Source organism: Crocodylus porosus, unplaced genomic scaffold (assembly GCF_001723895.1).
Source record: "Crocodylus porosus isolate Cpor-Errol unplaced genomic scaffold, CroPor_comp1, whole genome shotgun sequence".
NCBI lineage: Eukaryota > Metazoa > Chordata > Crocodylia > Crocodylidae > Crocodylus > Crocodylus porosus.
In genome coordinates, this window is record NW_017728907.1 from 13,874,150 (window position 1) to 13,895,757 (window position 21,608).

The 21,608-nt window shown below is 44.5% G+C and overlaps 1 protein-coding gene across 2 annotated transcripts in view; it reads right to left on the minus strand.

Moving 5' to 3' along the window:
• Window positions 1-20,953, minus strand: part of LOC109307118 (dimethylaniline monooxygenase [N-oxide-forming] 2-like) — a 37,115-nt gene extending 16,162 nt beyond the window's left edge. The window contains exons 1-6 of one of the 2 annotated variants that reach the window (XM_019530812.1): window positions 20,859-20,953; window positions 18,883-19,128; window positions 10,802-10,990; window positions 8,961-9,123; window positions 5,934-6,076; window positions 4,418-4,617 (exon numbers count right to left, since the gene is read on the minus strand). In XM_019530812.1, coding sequence (XP_019386357.1) covers window positions 4,418-4,617; window positions 5,934-6,076; window positions 8,961-9,123; window positions 10,802-10,990; window positions 18,883-19,014 — 827 coding nt within the window. In that variant the 5' untranslated portion in view covers window positions 19,015-19,128; window positions 20,859-20,953. Of the gene's footprint in view, window positions 1-4,417; window positions 4,618-5,933; window positions 6,077-8,960; window positions 9,124-10,801; window positions 10,991-18,882; window positions 19,166-20,858 lie in introns of both variants that reach the window. The other variant, XM_019530811.1, reaches the window with a different exon arrangement.
• Window positions 20,954-21,608: the final 655 nt, after the last annotated feature.

Genomic DNA, 21,608 nt, shown 5'->3' on the forward strand with positions numbered 1-21,608 from the left:
GGCCTTCCTGACTGCCTCCCCACACTGCCGGCCCATGTTCATCTTGGAGTCAATGATGACCCCCAGATCCCTTTCCGCCTCCGTGCTGACATACATCAGCTCTTCTATGGTAAGTGCTAATATACATGCTTTTACCTTACAGTGGGCACACCTACACAAGGCGCTATGTCACTGTAGCAATACACTACATCACTGTGGCATCGGCAGTCACGAATCGTGACACTGTGGCTACATCACCATACCAATGCACTCCCCAGTTGTGGTGAAAAAAACCCCATGCACTGCTGGCACAGTGCAGTATGGGCTGCTACTGTGCTGTCATTTAGGACTTACAAAAGGAAGTCCTAAATGGCAGTGCAGTAACAACGGCACCATACGGCCACATGTAGATGCACCCAGTAAGTGAAAACAAAACCAGACTGACTTGCCCCTTTGTTTTACTAAAGGCAAAGTTATGAGGTGTCCCATTTACTGCATGGTAAAATTATGCAGGCAAACTTATAGTGTCCATGTGTACAGTTATCCCTCGAGCACTATTTTGGAACAAAACAGGGAAGAAATGCACTTTATAGATTAACTGAATAAAAAGGTGCATCTCTACCCTGCCTTCTGCCTGACTTCAGACTAACATAACTAACTACCTCTCTGGGTATGTCTACACATTCTATTAATTCAAGGTTGGCTTGCTTCACAGTAAAAATACTGTGCAGTAAGCCTACCTGGGAGCAGATTTGCTCCCACCTCACTCTGCCCTTCTGTAGCAGCCACGGGAAGCACCACAGCAGACATCACAAGCCAGCTCTGGTTGGCTTATGGACTTGGAAGGCCGGGAGAAAAACCAGGCAGATCACTTTCCCCAGGAAGGGGCAGTGTGCAGGCAGAAACAGACTGCAGCACAGTTTGTGTGGAGGCACAGAGTTTAGCCAGAAGAACCCAGAGACCAGGAGTGAGAGAAATCCAGAGGAGAGCTGGCGTGGTGAATATGGGTGACATGGTGGCTATGGGTAGCTGCATCAGAAGTCAAGACAGGGACCAGTGAGATGAGTCAGAGGAGTGACTAATTTAATGATCAGAAGGGGGCCAGGGAAAGGAGGACTGGCTATCTAAAGGAAGAGAACTGATTTTCTGTCTAGGAGTCTGACAGAGAAGAAGTGAGTGAGAGCCCTTCAGGGAAAGAATAATCCATTGATGTAACTAAGAGTAAACAAAGCCAGGTGACTAAAGAATAACGTATTCTTCAGGGGTTAGATACTAAGTAATTGAGACTGGATTAGTGCCATAAATGACTGAGGTGAGGAATTAACTGATGACTGACAGTTCCTATGAAGGAGAGAAATATATGAAAACTGAATGAAGCACAGACTAATTTGATTTTGTAAGTGGGGATCATGAAGGCATTAGATACATCTAGAACAGGTGTGATCAGGACAGGATGTAGGGAAGCTGGAGCCCTATGGAAGAAACTTCATTGGACTTGCGTCTCAGTACAGACCAGACCGACAACTAACCTCCCCATTCTTGTATTTTCTCTAACATGAAGGTGTGGCAGGAAAGTGAAGAGGAGGATAGGAACAGGGATTTGTGTGTGTGTGTATGGGGGGAAGGGGTGGAGAGCATCAGATGCACCTGTGAACAGTGGCTTTGATTTAAGCAGCTATATAGTAGATAGCATATTATCTCTTAACTATCATATAGAATCTCCTCAATCATCACCTTTTGAAAGGAAAACTGCATAAAAAGAACATTTGTTTCTTAACGTATTCCAGCCTGGATGTTGTACAGAATTGTAGTGGTATTAAGAAGAGTTGTTCCTTAAGGAGATGATCCTCCAAGCCTAAAGGGTGACAATCCCAACACAGATCAAAGTGGGCAGGAGTGCTCAAAAACCCCCATGGCTCACCAAAAGCATCCAGGAACATCTCAAAGCTAAAAAGGAGGTGTACACCCAATGGCAGGGAGGGGCCATCACCAGGGAGGATTATACCTCCTTGGCTCGAGATTGTAGAGGGGCTGATAGGAAGGCTAAGGCAGAGATGGAACTGGGACTAGCAACCTGGATCAAGGATAACAAGAAGTCCTTTTTTAAATACATAGGGGATAAAAAGAATGTACCGGGCAATGTGGGGCCTCTGCAGGATGTTAGGAAATCTCATGGTCACACCAGATGACAAAGCTAATCTCTTTAACAATTTCCTTGCCTCCATTTTTCTGAGCAGGGACCGAGACATCCCCCCCACCGGGATCCCCAGTGGTCCCAGGGGAGGCACAGCCAGGCCCAGGGTCAGTGAGGACCTAGTTAGGGAACTTCTGGTGGGACTAGACACATTCAAATCAGCAGGTCCTGACGATCTCCACCCCAGAGTGCTGAGGGAATTAGCTGAGGTCACTGCAGGATCCCTGGCATGGCTTTATGAGCACTCGTGGTGCTCTGGCGAGGTGCCAGAGGACTGGAAAAGGGCCAATATGGCCCCCATTTTCAAAAAAGGGAGGAAGGAGGACCCAGGAAACTATAGGCCCGTTAATCTTATCTTGGTTCTGGAGAAGCTCTTTGAGAAAATTATCCAGGAGCATATCTGCAAGGGACCAGCAGGGGAGATTATGCATAGGGGCAACCAGCAGGGGTCCATTAGAGGCAGGTCCTGTCAGACAAACCTGGTGGCCTTCTATGACCAGGTCACAAAATCCTCGGACGCAGGGGTAGCAGTGGACATAGTCTTCCTGGACTTCTGGAAGGCCTTCAACACTGTCTCTCACCCTATTCTCATTAAGAAACTGGGGGACTGTGGTGTTGACACCTACACAGTCAACTGGGTCACCAACTGGCTGAAGGGCTGCACCCAGAGAGTGGTGGTGGATGAGTCATTTTCGACCGGGAGGCATGTGGGCAGTGGGGTTCCCCAGGGCTTAGCCCTTGGGCCTGCACTGTTCAACATCTTCATCAGCGACTTGGACAATGGGGTGAAAAGCATCTTGTTCAAATTCGCGGATGACACTAAGATGTGGAGAGAAGTGTGCACACTAGAGGAGAGGGACAGGCTGCAATTAGATCTGGACAGGTTATAGGGGTGGGTGGATGAGAACAGGATGAGTTTCAGTACTGACAAGTGCAAGGTATTGCACCTAGGGAGGAAGAACCAGCAGCATACCTACAGGCTGGGGAGCTCCCTTCTTGTCAGCACAGAGGCAGAAAAGGATCTTGGAGTCATTATAGACTCCACAATGAACATGGGCCGACAATGTGGGGATACAGTCAGGAAGGCTAACCACACCTTGTCAAGCATCCACAGATGCATCACGGGCAGGTCCAAGGAGGTGATCCTCCCCCTCTATGCGACACTGGTCAGGCTGCAGTTGCAGTACTGTGTCCAGTTCTGGGCGCTGCACTTCAGGAGGGATGTGGCCAGCATTGAGAGGGTCCAGAGGAGGGCCACTCGCATGATCGGGGGCAGCAAGGCAGGCTGCATGAGGGGAGGCTACGGGACCTGAACTTGTTCAACCTCCACAACAGAAGGTTGAGAGGGGATCTGGTGGCCATCTATAAACTGACCAAGGGGGACCAGCAGGCAATGGGAGAGTCCCTGTTCCCCCCGAGCTCTACCAGGAGTAACAAGGAATAACGGCCATATGTTGATGGACAGTAGATTCAGACTAGACATCAGGAGGCACTACTTCACAGTCAGGGCGGCTAGGATCTGGGACTAACTTCCAAGGGAAGTGGTGCTCGATTCTACCCTGGGGGTCTTCAAAAGGAGGCTAGATAAACACCTAGCTGGGGTCATTCTTTCCTGCCCATGGTAGGGGGTCAGACTTGGTGATCTGCTCAGGTCCCTTCCAACCCTACCAACTATGAAACTATTATTTTTCCTCATCCTACTTCTACAGGAAAAAACCATGCAAATATTGAACCTTATAAAATCAAGAAAAGTCAGTAATGTTGTACATGGATAAGACACAGCAAAAAGTTAAATGCTCCCCTAATAATGAGCTAATATCTAAATTCCTTAGCGTTGATTCCCTTAAATCTCCCATTTAAGTCAAGAGTAGGCTCCTAAGTGCATGAGTGAGAACGGGGTGCTGAATAACAAAACATAAAGAGAGACAACAGAATTGTAAAGGGTCTGTAAAAAGATGGGTCAGCTGACTAGGGGAGAGATTGGAAAGACTGGAACCACATACACTGAACAAGTAAGAATATGTTAGGAATGCACAGAACAATGAATAGGGTACTTACAAGGATGATTTATATCTGATCTACTAAGGCAATTAATAAAGAGTTAGGCTGATTAAGAAATGAATAAAGCACAGAGTAAAGACAGGATTTGACCCCACACTTGTAATACTTAAATGATTTAGATTCCTTTTCCTTTGCATTGTCCAATGCATTAAATGATTTAAGGTACATTAAAAAAATGAGTACCTGTTTTGAGGCACAAGGCCATAGTTTTCATGGTCAAACCATTCATTCATCTTTTTTTCTGTCACCCATTTCAAAAGGGTCCATGGGAGGAAACTTCTGATGAGATTGCTATATCGTGTGTGAATAACTGTGTCCCAAGGGTAGCCATTGTCATATACACGGCTTATTACCCATGAACCTCCTCTGGTGCTGAGATAAACCTACAGGGCAATAAAGAATTCAGTTTTAAGTATGGATAATCTTTTATGTCATATTTATTGCTGTACTGCAAATCTAAGTCAAGGTTTAATCTTCTCACTGTTTAAGGTCACCAAAGCCAAAAAAATATAGAAAACTAGAACTGGGTAAGTTTTCAACCAAAACATTTTTTCTGGCAAAAATCAAAATATTTTTCAAACGTGTTTCTTTCATCGAATTGTTGATAAATGCATTGAAAGAGATGGCTTTTCATTTCAACATTAAAAAGACTTTTAAAGAGATTTTGAGATTAAAAAAATTGTTTTTTAAAAAAGTTTAAACATAAGCATCCAAGATGAAATATGTTTTTGTTTTAGATTGAGCAAAGCATTTTCCTTGACCCAACATATATATTTTTAAACTTTGATTTATCAAAATGTTTTCTTCAACATTTTAAAATTCTTCACAAGATAAAACAATACTTTCTTGTGATGCACCAATAAAACCAGTGCCTCAAGAGAATTAGTGAAGCTGGGAAGAAAAACTCCAGAGATTCCTTTTCAAATTCTCACAACATTGACTTGGGGTGGTTTGTTAAAAACAGCAGCAATATATAGCAGATGCAGCAGTCTCAAAAGAAATGTGGTCCTCACAGTTAACACATGGAACTGATGCAGAAATCTAGGTTCAGTTCCTTGTTCTGCCATAGATTTCCTGTATGTTTATGCATTGATTTTCTCTCTATTAATTTCATTTTGGGGCTTTTTAAAACAAAACAAAATGTGTTTTAATTCTATGCAATGTCCAAAATTATTTTATTTCCAGGAATTTTTTCCTTTCTTAAGCAAGGCACTTTACCATAATAGCCCTCAATTCTCATTTTACAGCTGGGTTTATTGGGAGTTTTTTTGCATTAAGTTTACCTTGTCTATTTAAATTGTAGGCTTGCCAAGTTAAAATATTTTATTGGGTGCATTCCCATATACATTGTTCTAAACAGAATGCTCCCAATTTCTGCTGAGGTCAATAGGCACCATTGGAAGACATATAATGAAAAAGAACCACTATCATGGCCAGCTAACTACATTGCTTTACTAACTTGTCCATGTTTTTCTTTTTGCTCCAGGAGGCATCCAGAAGAACAAACTGAACTCCAGTGTTGCAGGATGCTGCTCACTCTCATAGATATTTAAGCCATTGAGATGAATGCTATTAATTTCCTAGGCCAAAATACATGGTTGTGGCATACAGCTTACTTAATTTAAAACTGACACGTGCAATTAAACCTTAAAAAACCCCATACCCTGCCACTTAAGCATGGCAGTCTAAACCACTCTACCTGTGCAGCTCTCTGGCAGAGTTCCACTGCTATATCTGATGCAGAGTTTCCCATGCCAACCACCAAAATGGTCTTCCCTTCAAATCCTTCTGGGGTTTTGTACTGCCGGCTATGGAAATATTGGCCCTTGAATTTTTCGATCCCTACAAGGGCAGAAGAAAGAATCAGAATATTAGTGTTAGAGGTGGGCTTGACCTGTAATATTCATAGCCAAGATCAGGAATGCCTTAAAATAGAGGAGTGTTTGCACCCATGTTTGAGGTAGGGAGGGAAGAAGATGGAAAGAGTAGAAGTTATTTTGGCTCATTATAGTTTTACAAGTCTGATTATTTCAATTTTTTACCTGTCCCTACTGTTTAGAGACACTTAGATCTAGGGATTTGGTTCAAAGATACGTATCTAATTATGTTTAACGTTAAATGAAATAAGGCAGTAGGCACGTCTACATTCACTATTAATATGTTGTAAGCTTGCTGTGCAGTAAGCTTTTCTTGGCAGTGCATCTACATGCAGTGGTGATGTGTAGGGGGCACACGGGAGTGCACGTGCACTCCCTGACTGGCTGTGCTCCCTGCTTAGGCAATGGGCAGGAGAGGCAGTGTGGGAATGCTGGTGTGCCCCCTGTGAGCACCGGCTGGGGAGTGGGAGCACCAGATGTAGGCTGTGGCTGCTTTTGGGAGCAGCATGGCTGGTCGTTGGACGGTAAGTTTTGCTGTGGGGGGGGGGTTCCCCCCACTTAGTGAGATTGGCTGCAGGGGGACCCTCCCCCCAGTCAGGAAGATTTTCTGCAGGGGGACCCTCCCCCCCCCAGTCACTGACTGGCTGATGGAGGGGCATGTGCCCCCTATAACTAAGGTGGCACCAGTTGCCCATGTCTACATGTGTACCCATCAGGAGCAAAGTTGCTCGTGAGGGGAGCAGTTCAGTGCAGGGCTGCTCCAGCCATCCTATGCCCCGCTAGAGCAGCCAGGAGGAGCTCCCTGCTCTCCCAGGTGCCAGCTCCAGGCTGGCAGGGGGCACCAGGGTCAGGCCCTAGTCTGCAGATTGCAGCATGGGGCTAGAAAACAGCAGATGGGGGATGGGACATTTTCCCAGCCCTGTGCCCTGATCTGTGCAGTCTACTGCACAGTGTAGTGTCTTATGTAGACACTCCCAGTTTTATTTATTGCTTAGGAAGAGAACAGGATTAGTATTGCTCTAAAAAAGTAGCTTGAGAGTCTCACTTCTGAAAAGGGCTGTTTGAAAGTGGGGAGAATGGATCTGGCAGAACAGAGCAAAACACCTGCTATAGAAGACATAACAGTTATTCCAGGGGTGTTTTAGCTCCATCTCATCTGGGATCAGGGAACTGGAAGGATAAATTTAAGTCACTTGTCCTCCCCCTCCCTTACCCCTGCCCCATGTTGTATGTAAACTCACTGCAGTGGAGCTTTGTCATCTTCAGTCACTTCTCTCTCTGACAGTTAACTGTGTGGGAATGCCAGCTGGCCCATGCCATTTGTAAAGAACAGATTAAATATTTGAAGGGCTTTGGTATGTTTAACTGCTCCACTTGAAAGGACAAGCTGGCCTCTGATGTCCTGTGTCTCTGCCAAACTAAGATTGTACTAACAAATTTGCCTCATTAATGGGACTAAAAGAACTAGTTTAGATAAAATAGAAACTGAACTAAAACCTTGGAAAAAGTCAGAATGTAACCCATCTTGACCTTAAATAACTCCAGCTTTGATTCTAGATTTAGTAGAATTAAATTTGGAGTGGTTTTGCTGCCCAATCAGGAGAGAGTGGCATCATGCAACTATTTTGTTATTTCAAGAAGAGGCTTTTGAAAATAATTCCATTTGAGACCTATAGGGTTTCTAGTACTATGTTTCTTTATTGAATTTTAGTGATCTAATTTAAAATATGAAATCATCATAACACAAATCAGCAGTATGGGTCTCAAAACTACTGAAGTCAAGGGACACACTTACATTGGCTTCAGTGACCATTAGACCATGCCCAATATGTTTGCTGAAATATTGATAAAAGCAATCAAATAACCTACTGTCATACTTCAAAGGGCCTAGGTCTTCCCCATAGGAGGGATAAGAAGGAATACTGAGATATTGGTGAATCATTAAATTCTGGCCATGCAATGTTTGAACAGATGGATAAATAGAGCAGCCAACAGGTGCACAGGAATAGCTTCAAAGCCTTAAATGTGCAAAGACAGGTTACAGTGGGGTAGTGGCCAGAAGTCCTGTGCTATTCCTTTGCTCTTTTCAGGATGACATTAAACTGTTGCATTTAGCTGTCACTTTCCTTCCAACAAAGACAGGCAGAAGAGGGCTTGGGAGTAGGGCTGTGTGAAATTTTGCTGGCTGTTTCGTTTTGACACTGTTTCAGCTCATTTCGAGGTCGAAACAGCAAAATCAAAATGTAACAATGGGCTGTGAAACAGCCTTGAAACAAAACAAGACTAATTGAAACACTTAGACCATAGCACTGGGTAAACGAACTCAGCTCAGCTGGGCTTCTTCCCATCTCTGGCACTAGATTGTGCTAGGCTGACTTCCCATCCCCGGCGTTAGATCGCCCCAGGGTCGGAAAATCAGCCCAGATGGGCTGACTTCCCATCCCTGGTGCTAGATTGTGCTGTCCCCAGCGAAAAGTTGAAACAGCCGTTCTGTTTCAACAGAACGGACTAGAACAGCTGTTTCAAATCGAAATGAAATTCGAAATGGAACACCATTCCATCAAACTGTTGAAACTCAAAACGAAACAGAACGGTGCTGTTTTGCACAGCCCTACTTGGGAATATAGCATCAGTAAAACTGTAACCTCCTTTGTACAGAAGTGCCAGTGCAGCTCTCAAAAGTATAACCCAAAGCCCTGAATCCCAGAGCCAAGAGCGCACATAAATTGGGATCCAGTTTTCTTTTGAGATGGTAAAGGAAATGATTGTTACCACGTGATATTCTAGCAACTTGTTCACCTAGTTTTCAAATATACACTGTCACACAGCTTTACAAACAAGACTCTTACCAGGAAAAGACTGCAACGGCACATAGGATTCTCTATGGTGACCAATGCAGACCATAACAGCGTCGAATGTATCCGATACCTGTTTTCCATTGCTCTCAGTGACAACAATCCATTGACCAGTGGTAGAAAAATCCTGACATTTTCTTACACTGATGACTGTAGTCTGAAAGTAAACCAGAGCAAATGCATCACACCTTGGCCCCAACACAGTATGCTACACAGATGCTTAACAAGTCTATTATCTCACACGCACAGAAGACTCCAAGAACTAGCAGCACTCTAGGCTATACATGCAGGACTGCCTTATGTAAATAACATTAACTACATAATTGATGGGTCAAATTTGGTCTGGTTGGTACATTTATCCAGCTTCAATGACAGAGAGAATTTCCAGAATGCAAGCTTTCACTTAGCTAAAAAGAAAGATCATCTTTGCCAATACACAGCCTTTATTCCAGCTCTGAATGGAAGACAGGCTGAAATTGCACACAGGAGCATAAACTGCCCCAAATCTTCTTAACTATTAAGCCTACTGGTGATGCTTTAGCTGTGACTACATTTAATTTCCATGCCACAAGTTTCCTAGTAGGCCTCTCAACTCAGTTAGTGGTAAAAATGTCAACATTAAACCTGATGAGTTTCTACTGTTAGTGGTCTTTTAATATGGCATTGCTTGAGGCTGTTCAGCTCAGGTCTTATTGATCAAGAGCAGTAAAAATGCCACTTGATACCAACGTCTTGTCTACACTACTGTTTCCCAAGTGGTACCGCTGATGGAACTGAACCATTGGCAGCAATGCAATGGTAAGAAATTCTGACCAGAAGCCTAATACAGAAGAAAGTTAGAAGGGGCAAGTTCTCACATAACTGACCTGATAATTGTGCTTTTTGTCTGCATAGACAGCCATTTTACCTGTACAGCTGCAGTGCCTAAGTGTATAAGTCAATGCCAAAACAGGGCAGAAATGAGAAGATTATCAGAAAAACCTGGGAATGTTTTCTCCACTTTCCCAATAAGAAATGATACTTTGATTTCTTTTATACTATCCCAGATGTTGACCTTTTTATACCACTCAGTGCCTTGATTACTATAGGAAAGTCTGATTTACTGAGTAAATTCCATAAACTCCACAACTTCCCTTCTTCTCCTGGATGTGAATGTTCAAATTAAGACAGGTCAGACCATAACTGGATCCCAATCTGAATCTCTCTAGTGTCTCATCTTTGTCCCTATCTATTTAGGCATTTTTCCTGCTACTTTTTTCTCTCCCTCTATCAACTTTTCAGTAATGCTGGGTCAGGTCCTGGAAGATGTTTAAGCATCTAAATAGCAGTTAGTCCTAGATGCTTAATACTCAATACAATTGAAGACCAAGGCCTCTGAAACAGTCTCATCCCTGTTCAGCTGTGTGCATTTCTTCCAGAGTTGGTTATGCTTTCTCTCCATAGGATATTTGAAACAGCATATTATCAAAAATACTCTATTCCCTGACAGACATATTGGCACAGTGTGGATATGTTTTTGTAGTTCTGGACACAACTGCAAAATTTGTGGTTTACATTATGTAGCTAGATTCTCTGATTCTGATTCTGTTGGGCACTGCAACTTAACATTTCTATAAGTCAGCTGGTGACAGGAGCAGTGGCCATTTTGTGAGGCAGAAGCGATGTTAGGTATCACAGAAGAGATATTCACTGTGTTTTCCAATGAAGATATTACTGTTCTTTCTTATTTTGCTGCTTTCCATAATCTAAGAGAAAAATTATAAAGTTTAAGTAAAGTGGTTGCTTTTATGTTTTGGGGGAAAAAATAGCAATCCCCTCTTTCTATCAGAACATACCTTGAATTGGATATACTTCAGAAGATCAAAGTTCTTTGCATATAGTTTCAAGTATTCCAGGAATTTGGTGTTGTGCAAGAAGTTTGGAAAGTGTTCAGGCATTGGAAAGTCACTGAAGCATGACATCTCCTTGGAGGAATTGGTGATCACGGACCTGTAGATACTGGCCCTTCCTTCTTCCACCTTTTCCTACAGAACATAGACCAAACAGAAAGATGCCTTTTGAAAAAAAATATTGCTAGATAGGGCAGATTATGTGGAAGCTGACTTCACTAGGCCATATGGTTGCTACATAAAACAGTAGAGTTGGAAGGGTTGTAGGGAGGTCAACCAATTCCCTGCTCAAGGCAGAATCATTCCCAGCTACACTATCCCAGCCAAATATCTGTTTAATCTGCTCTTCAAAAGACTTCCATCCTTGGATATTCACAAGGTAGCCATTAGGGCTCTGCGAAGCTTCAGTAGCGGATTCAATTTGGAGGAGATTTGGCCCAATTCAGCGACTGAATCTCTGAGTCCAAATTGAATCAGGAGACCCACTAGAAGGTCCAAATCGATTTAGAAGCCTCCAAATCGATTTGGAGATTCAGGCATAGACTATACAGGCAGCAGTCCTCCACGACACTGGACACAGCTGCCTCCAGCTGGTAAGTCTGTTGTGGTGGGCAGAGTTGGGAGGGAAGGGGTGTGGAGGGGGCAAATCAACAACCCCACAGCAAGGGAGAGATTGGGGTTGGGACAAGCTGCCCAGCCAAGATGAAGGGGATTGGGGGGGTGGGCAGGACTTGGGGAGGGGGGTTCCTGCCAATGCACACTACTGGTCTGGGAGCTGCTCTTTCAGTGGTTCCTCCGGCAACTCTTGCTGCTGGTCCAGGTGGGCATAGGAGTGGGCATTTGCCTTGGATGTGCGTGGGGTGGATTGGGCCGGGCTGCGCTCCAGGAGGCTAGCCTCAGGTGCCTGCCACTGGGTTGTGCTCTGCAGGGTGGGTGGAGCCAGGGCTGTGCTCTGGGTGGCTAGTCCCAGCCACAGCCTGGAGCCCAGCCCTGGCTCCACTTGCCCTGCATAGTGCAGTGGAGCATGGGCTATGGGGAAGCTGCAGCCCCCCTAAATTCCCCATAGCCCCTGTCACTGGCCCCACCCCAATCCAGGTTCATATGCCTGGCCCCATGGCCTGCCACTGCTCTCCCAGCTAGGGCGAAGCTGCAGCTTGTTTGGGAGGCGCGGGGAGGCTGGGCGAGCAGTGGGAAGGCATAACCCCCACTCCCAGCGCCTTCTGCTGCCCATCCAGAGCACAGCCTGGCCCAGCCCACCCCAGGGCACATGCCTGCTCCCATGCTTCCAGGACTGGCAGCGAGAGCCGCCAGAGGAGCCATTAGAAGAGCAGCTCCCAGACAGCGGCATGCAGTGGTGGGAGCCCTCCTCCCTGAGTCTCACGTCCCCACACTGCAGCTGGGCAGCTTGTCCCAGCCCCAATCCCTCCCTTGCTGTGGGGGCATTGATTTGCCCCCACCATGCCCCTTCCCCCGCACTCTGCCTACCACAACAGACTTACCAGCTGGAGGCAGCTGTGTCCAGTGTCGTGGAGAACTTACTGCCTGTATAGTCTATGCCCGAATCGGGGCTGAATCTCTGGATCTGAATCGGCCGAATCAAATCGGGACAGTGATTTGAATCACTGAATTGAATCACTGTCCCTCCTAATTGGCCAAATCCAAAGTAAATACTTGCTGCTTCACATAGGCCTAATAGCCATCAGTACTTGTTTCCATCCTACACACTTTATTGCAAAACAATGGGTTTAATCTTTTGAAATGTTTGGAGCATCTCATTGCTGACCAGTCCAGCAAGTAAAATCACAGATGAGGGTTACAGATACATATTCAAATCATCCAGGACAACCCTCCCATATTCGTTTTCTTGAAAGAAAAACTGGCCTGTACGGAAGTTCAGACAAAAAAGCAAAGAGCCTGCAGTGTGGACACTGGGCTGCCATGGGCCCCCAGAACACACAGTCCAGAGAGCTTTGCAGACTTTTGTGTGCGCGCGCGCGTGTGTGTGTGGAGGTGTGTGTGTGTGTAGGCAGGGATCGTTAGGGTCAGGAGAGGTGGGAGTAGAGTCTGTGCCATGCACAGAAGTGTCCTCCAACTTTCTCTCCCCCATGAAGTTAGAGCTCAGGTAAAGCTGGGCAAAGCATATGCTTGTTTGCTTCCCTACACCCAAGTGCTGCAGTGCAATTTAGGCAGGGAACAAGCTGAGAGCAGAAAACAACCCGTAAGTGCTTCAGTGCTAAACTTTTCTAACCTGAAGCGGTCAGAGGATGTGTGGCTTTCCCCTTCCCCATCCCCTCCCATCTCCCTTCTTGGCTAAGACTGACACAGCTCTCTCTCCCCCCTGTGGGAGGGCACAGGAGCAAAGCACACTGAGACTGTGGAGGTCAGTTCTGCATCTGTTGCCTCTACGGAAGTTCTGTCTCCTGAGAGAGATTCTCCAGGGAGCCACTTCACTTTGGTTGTTCCCAAGTTATTTTTCTCCCAGAGTGGCCACTTTTAGTCTGGGAAAAAAATTATGAACTTATGTACACGTGGTTTCTCCTGAGAGAGCCTATACATGTGCTAGAATGCCTCTCAGGAGCCACTCTAATTAAAAAGTCCCAGCATCTGGTGTATTCAATATCCCGTTTCAAAATGGTGGCAGCCCCTGCTCATCAAACAAGCTTTAGTTAAAATGCTCCCACCACCATTTTGAAGCAGGATACTGAATACACATGACATTGCAGTACACTGGAATGGAGCGTTCCAATTAGAATGCTCCATCAAACTTGATTAATCAGATTAAAACAGATTAATTGAGTCGACTCAGACACATTCTAACCAGAAGTCATTGGAGCATATGTATAGGCACCCTAAATGTCTGTCCAAGCCCATGGTTTAGGTGAAGTTTTATTATACAGTGGTTACAGTAACTTAAGACCAGACAATCGTCTCTCTCCTTCTCCACTCTTCCCCATCATTTTGAATACCATAAACTCTTTCCAGCCATCCTTCTGTCTTTCTCTTCATTTCATGTCATATTAAGCTATTAGCACTGTAGAAACTATGAACTTGTAAAAATTTAGTTCTTGCTGCCTGGTGTCCTCTTCTGCCATGTATTTATAACAACACCTAGCAGCTTATAGGAAGCATGAAGACTTCCTTGGTTATGTACCCCTAGCCAGCTCCCATGTCTTCCCTACACACAGTCCAGGTCCTCTCAATCGTCTTTGGAGGGATAAATGTGTTTTTTCCATTAGTTTTCATTTCTTAGTTTTGAGAAGTTGGAACTTTTTTTACCTTCAAGGCTCTTCCAGATCCCCACTCATATGGGAGGAGAAGAGACAGGGGCTCAGATGACCTCCAGAAGCAACTAGGCTTCTGAGATCCTGGTTCAAAGGGGCCCTGAGATCCTGGCTCCTACTACAAGGGCCCAGGGAAAACATCTTGGAGTAGACATTCCCACCCCATCTCCTCCAGAGGCAGGGCCCTCCAGATGTCAACTTATGTGAGAAAACAGTATCAAGTGTCCCCAGAACAATAGTTCCACCTCCCTATCCCCGCATATGTGAGGAGAACAAGAAGAGGGATTTAGATTCTCTCAGAGGGGCAATGGCTTCCAGATCCCAGAATAAAATAGGACAAGAAAATATACAGCTAACAGACTTATGCTCTATTTTGCTCTGCTCCCCTTGCCACTTGGTAGGAGTGGGAAGGAATGGCACTAGACCATCTGATTTGGACCTAAACTGTCTCCACTCCCCTACCATCCATCACCACTGTTCAGTTCACAGTACTCAGCCCTCTCTTCCCTTCTATTACTTCTCTAGTCCATTACTCTTCGAAAGTCCTTTCCCAGCAGGCAGTCACAAGTGCAGTTTATTTTATTTTATTTCAGGAAATATTCGAATTTACCCAGCCAGTGTTGGACTTTCCTCAAGGTCAAGCCAGAAACAGATTTCAGCAATAGGCCTCAGCTCACTCTCAGGCTTGTGCCAAAGATAGGGTATAAACTTACATTATTTGGACAGTGTTCAGGTCCAAACATCACAGCACAACCTCTCAAGCCATCCAAGTCACATTAATAGGGCTTAGGTAAAAACTCTTTTAGATACTCATATGCACCATAGTTTGCCATGGAACCTGTCCAGAGAGCTTAATTTTGAGTGACACTGTCAACAGTACTTGGCAAAATGGGTAGGGGATTCTACTGTGCACTTGGTGGAACAAATGCCAGGCCATTGAGACAGGATAGCTCGAGCTCTTCTACATCTATATAATTGCAGCTAGAAGTCAGTCAACCTTAAGAAATCCTTCCTTTCCCTCCTTGCTCCTGCCTACCACATGGTGCTGTTTTGAAAACCCTTTGCTTAAAAAGGCCTCGCATTTCAACCATTTTCTATGCTAGTTTCCTATAAGCACAGCAAAAAATTAAAGGTAATTTGACAGAGCCTGTGGATTTTAGGGCATTTGCAAATTCTATTTTTAACCAGAAAAGGCTTATCCATTTTAAATATTACCAAGCTGACATTTCTAAAACACATTGGGGTCACTGAGACCCAAGGGACAATTTACAGGCCACAGGACCAGACATTTTCCCTGGATAACTTATGCATTCCTTGTTGAGATGGATATCATAAGACAGTCACTGGGGAAAAGTGCCCTTGTAGTAACTATGGGAGTGAACGGGACTTCAGACCACATTCAGCTCAAACAGGAACTTCACATCATGTTCAGAGTAGGCATGGTCAAGGGGCCAGTTAGAAGAACAGCAGCAACAGGGTTTGAGTGGGACACGTGCCTGAGATATAAATTGTTTTTTCTTCCATCCAACTAGCCTAGAATGCAACGAAACCCAGGCCTAATGCTTTAAAAACCTTCTTAAAAGCACTGTTCAGAAGATAAATTATGGGTCTGTTCTGTTTTTCCTCTGTCTTTTAGACGGACAGAGGCATCCATGAACAGAATAGGATTTTTTTGGTTTTTGTTTTTTCACATTAGCAATTAAAAGTTTGTCTACCTGGGAAGACTATGGAGAGCTGAGTGAAAACTAACCAGTTGACAGGGAAAGGAAGGCTAAGCAAACATCTTTTAAACCCCCTTATAACCCAATCACTTAAAGACTGCTTTGTGAAACATTCACCTTTCTAGCCTTTCAGCTAAGAGCTGACAAGAGTTCCCTCTTCATTCTCTTCATTCAGTAAACAGGAAACAACTTGATGCTTCTGATAGCCTTAATGTAAAATGCAAACAAAGCAATACAACTGAGATTTTCTATATCACAAAAGATGCAGAGAAAGGGCACACCCTATTTTTCTATCCTTGTAGATTGCTTTAAGCTTGACACTGCATTTTCTATATTTTCCAAAACTGTTAACCTCCACACGAGCACAAGTACTCTCCCTAACAGGAGACAGCAACCAATTATACAAACAACAATGAAAATGTACAAAGTATAAGAAACAGCCCCAGATAATGTTATGCCATTTAGTTACATTTAAAAGGGAAGCACCTACTCTGGATACCTTTAAGAAATGCCTATCTTGCTGGGGTGATCTGGCCCCAACTGACTTTCTGCCCCTGGGGCAGGGGGCTGGACCTGATGATCTTCCAGCCCTACTGTCTATGAAATCTATGAAGAGGTAATCGTTTGACCAATAAAGTCAGAATTTATGACGAGCTGAACTCAGACTTCTTGAAAGAATGAGCAGTGACAGTACAGCTACTTATTCCACATCTCAACCTGATCCAATTGCCTTATCTAGGCATAAGCCAGCTGTTACATGACAGGGCCTTGGACTGGAGTCCAGAGATAGCAAGTCTGGAGCAAAGGAGTCAGGAGCCAGGAAGTTTGGAGCAAGTACTCAGTGTAAAGTAACCAGGAAACAAGGCACTAACAAGCAGAGACCAGGACCAATGAGTAAGAAGCCTAAGGCTAGAGGGAAAGGCATTTGCTCTGTTGAGAAGCCTGCTGGTCACTGAACGAGTGGTTATCAGTAGTCAGTCACACCCCTACAGGAACTTGAGCCAAGTGAAAGTAGTTAGGCCACTGGTAGCCAGGCTTACTCAGATACCAGAGCCAGCTGGGGGTTAATAAGCTGGTCTTCTGCCTTGATAGTACTCCCCTCCCTACAGCCCTTTCTAGGGGCCCAAGGAGCAGGATTTCCAAGATTTGGGAACCCCGACCAAACTAGGCCTTCAAGGCTCTGGGGACACAGCAGGGAGAACCAGCATGGCTCTAAAGAGGTTACTACAACCTAAGGGAACAAACAGGACACAGGTATTCTGGGTTTTACCCTAGAGGATCACAGCCCAGGGAATCAGGAGCACACAGGGTTCAGACTAGACTAGTCCTAAGTCTGGGGATCAGGAGACCAAAGTCTACAAGGGACCAAAATGTGGGCAGTCACTGTGGTAGACCCATGAGCCAGAAAGCAGGTGTCCAGTCTGGAGTCATTGGCCAGGGGATGCAAATCAGAGAGTGGTAAGTGAAGGGGACCAGCACATGGACAGTCGCCAACCAAAGCTGCAAGCCAGGAACCAGTTGTCAGAAGACAGGGGTCTGGACTGGAGTCAGGAGCCGATGAAGAGATCAGCAGGCAGGAACCAGGACTAATGAATCAGAAGAGCATCTGTCCTATTGAGTAGCCTGCTTACCACTGAAGGAGCCTTATAAGCAGGCAGCCATGCCTGTGCAGCAACATGGATGAGCTGGAAGTAGTTAGGCTAATGGGCAGCCAGGCCCACTTGAGTAATTAGTTGGTCTGCTGCCCTGCCTCCTGCCAGTGGCTCAGAAGTATACTTGTTTTTAGAATTGAACAATTAAATGCAAAGTCTGTACTGGGGCTGTGTTAAATATCTGAATATATGAAGTGGGAAAGTGGAAAAAAAATAAGGAATGAAAGAGGTCAGACTTGGACCCTTCCTTGTTTCTTAATTTTAAAAAGTGAATAATGACTGGAATACTTTTTTTGTTTTCTCTTTGAAAACTGGAAAGCTTCTAATATTATGACGCAATAAAAATCAAGAGAGTAAAACAAAAGTTGAACTGAGAGGAAAATGGATGTTAACTCCATGTGTCAGACTGTTAACATCTTTTGCTTTGTTTTTGCTTTTTTAATATCTATTTAATGTCTATTGTACATTTGGGAGACAAAGTATCATTGTTAAAATGACCAAAAAGCTTCCAACCACATTTCATTAAAGATGTGAAAACTCATAATGTATAAACCCCAGCAAGTGCCCTGCAAAGCCAGGCCAGAAGATGCATTCCTGATATCTTTAATACAAAAAAATCCTCCAACTCCACTCCTCTTCTTCTCTAAGCTTTCAAGCCCTCAATAAGCACCAAAAAAAGGAGACAATCTCTTTACAAAGAATTTCTCTGTGTCACTTAAAAGTTCCAATAGCAAACCCAAGAGAGTCAGCCTGACATAGGACACTCCTATCACACTTTTCTTCTCCTTTGTGGGCTGGAGGCAGCATGGCAGAACAACCAGTGACATTTTGACGGGATTTCTGAGAGCATGTACCACAAAATACAGCTGTCCCATGACCTTGTCCCACAGCTTTGCTACCGTATCTTGTTACAATGAGTAAGGCAAAAGGCAGGCAAGGTCATACAAAAGAGACCTGTACTTGAAAGACCAGTGTTACATGCTTGAGGCTTGCAGAATCTGCAAGAAAGCTGGCTCACTCTGGCTTGCATTTTTAAGGCCTTGATAACACTTCAAACTCAGTTGGTCCCCAAGCTGGATTCGTTTTTTCCAGTTCTACTCATATTACCATGTGACCCAATACATGGAGCACAGAACAGCTCAGAAAGCAAAAGGAATGTGCAAATAAGGTAGTGTTCCCCACCTCCCTGCTGCTCCTCCCAGGGCTATTTTACCCACTGTTTCTTTTTTTTCTTTGTGGCTCCATCTGTACCTCACAGCAGATGGGAATTTGGGCCCTTTTGGAAGGTTGCAGAACAATCCAATTTATTGAAGGCAGTCACTGCATTAATCTCAGGCAACCACACACACACACACACACACACACACACTTACTGTGAATCTCCAGAGTCCCCCGATATCATCACTTCTCTCAAAGCAGGTTGGCTGAAGTCCCTCATCCAGACAGCATTTGATGGAGGTCAGTCCACTCACACCTGATCCAATAACTGCAACTCTCTTTGCCATGCTGGTCTGTAGTACAGGAGACTCCCTCTAGAGACTTCTCAGTATGGAGATTTATCAAGGTGCAGAAACGTTGCAGTTTCAGCAGAGTGATTTCAAAATTCATATAATTATGTCCTGGGTTTACAATAAAGGAGAAAGAAGGTGAACATTTCTGTTGAGGGTACAGATGAATAATTTTGCCATGAGCCTTCCAGCATTTGCCTGCTTCTCAATTATACCCTAGAAATGATTGTGATTACCAAGATGCCCCTCAAGAAAGGATAAATGGTGTTGGCTGACTGGATGGGCAAATGCTGAGTGAGAGTCAACTGAGTTTTGAAAGTTTTGTTTTAGTCAGGGGAGTGCCAGATACACGGTCTGGACAAGCAGAAGCACCATAAGAAAAGGAGATGCAATAAACTGAGTAGGTGACTGTTTTAGTGGTGCAGAAAGTGGCAATCAAACAGGGCAAGGATAATAGATAATTTGACAGGGGAGGAGAGCATTTGTGGGGACAGGAGATAAAATAGAGATAAAGTACAAAAATGGTAAGTAGAGAATAGGAAAAAAGGGAGGGGCATAAAAGCAATGGTGTCCTATTGTTTTGTGCAAATGACTGCTTTTATCCTATTTTCAGTGGGATGCTTGGGACAGGTGTTTAGAATGGGACTCAAACAAGATGGGACTCTTTCAAGTCCCCTTCACTCACTGTGGTGCTCTGTACTCCTCCCTACTAGGGAAATAGTCACACTTTCTATGGGTGCTTCAGAAACATGAGTGAATTAACCTCCAGAATTAGCCCCAGCCTGCAGAGCCTTACTCCTATTCACATAACAACAGGGGAGTCTGGAGTGAGGGGGTAAGAGCACAGATTGTGAGTATACGTCAGTGATTCTCAACCAGGGTGGCACAGCACCCTGGGGTGCCACCAGATGTAAGGAGATAAGTAGATAAGCTAAGCAGATGAGTGCAGACTCAGGTTTATCCTTGCCTGGCTGATCTCCCACTGTCCAGCACCTCTTGCACAGCAGTAACCAGTGTAATATACAAATTAATTTCTGAAAGTGGTTGCCTCTCAATTCACAGAAGTTTTGGTGGGGGGTGCTGAATTCAAAAAGGGTAAGAACCACTGGTGGATATAGCAAGGAATGGTTTTAAATATGGGATAGGCTTGAACTGGAGATGAAGAGGAGTTTGGACAGAGGAAGGAACTGGGGAAAAAACTGAAAGACAAGTGGGGAAGAGAAAACGGATGAACTGGAAAGTGAAAGAGGAGAGAAGAAATAATATGGGAGGAAAAATAAATAAGAGTGGGCAATAAGGAAAAGTCAAAAGGGCAGAAGTTAGATCAATGAAAGGAAAAGTGAGCTGTAAAAGTGAGAGAGAAAAGGGTGCAAGAAAAGATACAGTGTGCAGGGATGGGGGGCAGTAGCATTAAGGGATAGAAAAAGCAAAGAGAAGGTGATGTGAAACCAAAAAGCATGGGGCTAGGTAAAAATAAATGGATTTGGAGAATGATGGCAAAATCCAAATGTGGTCTGTAATGTATGTTCTCCCTCTCACACATACTGCACAATCCCACATGCATACCTTTACCCAACTGTCCCATCTCTCTCCCCAGCTGCTCTGGCTATTTGCTTGCCCTGAGATCCCCAGATTTAACCTCAAACTCCTTTAACATTTCTAGATCTATTTACTGGGGAGTTCCACTTTGGGTTGGGGTAGAGAACTAGAGCAAATCAGCCCGTGATGTGTCTGGTAATGTCACATTGCAGGCAAGTCAACTGTTAGCTATTTTCTCTGTATCATATTTTTTTCCTTTGTTCCTCCTCTTGCTAAAAGGTTTGTGTCCTTCCAGTTCTTACCTTTTGCCTCCCCTCTGTTCATGCACTTCAGCTACCTCTTCACATCTGTGCCTTTATGGGGCCGCAGAGAAAGTAACATGCTGTAACAGAGCAAGGCACTTTATAAAGGGGAGGAGTTTAGGTTGGCCTTTCATAGTGTTTTGTCTTGTAAGCACAAACATGTGGGCGTGCAGGCTTAAGAGCTACAGCGAGCTTAGGATCAGAGCTATAAAACTTGACTCAGAAGCAAATGAATAGCCTGAAAGATTTTTTTAAAATTAAGTTTAGAAATGGTAGAGATTTTAGGAGTAACTAGAACACTACATGAGTAGACTCTATCAGCTCTACAGCCCACATTACAAGTTTTTATTCAAGTTAATCCATCTAGAATTAGAGAATTCAAATGCAAATAAAGGAGAACATTAGGTTTGGATGGCAAAGACATTCCAATACACAGCACAATAAATGCTTGCAGTTGCAAACTTCACAATATACCAGGTTTTACTGAAAGCCTCAGCTCCTAGAATCAAGTAGTTATGCAAGAATCTCAGTTTTATTTGGGGGGCTGGCAGGGGGGAAGGGAGAAAATTTCTCGCGGTCGTCATAGAATCATAGAAGTCGGGTTGGAAGGGACCTTATAGATCTTCAAGTCCGACCCTCTGCCAGGGCAGGAGAAAAAAACTGGGCTGAAATGATCCCAGCTAGGTAGACATCAAGCCTCCTCTTAAGGATCCCCAGGGTAGGAGCCAGCACCACTTCCCTTGGAAGTTG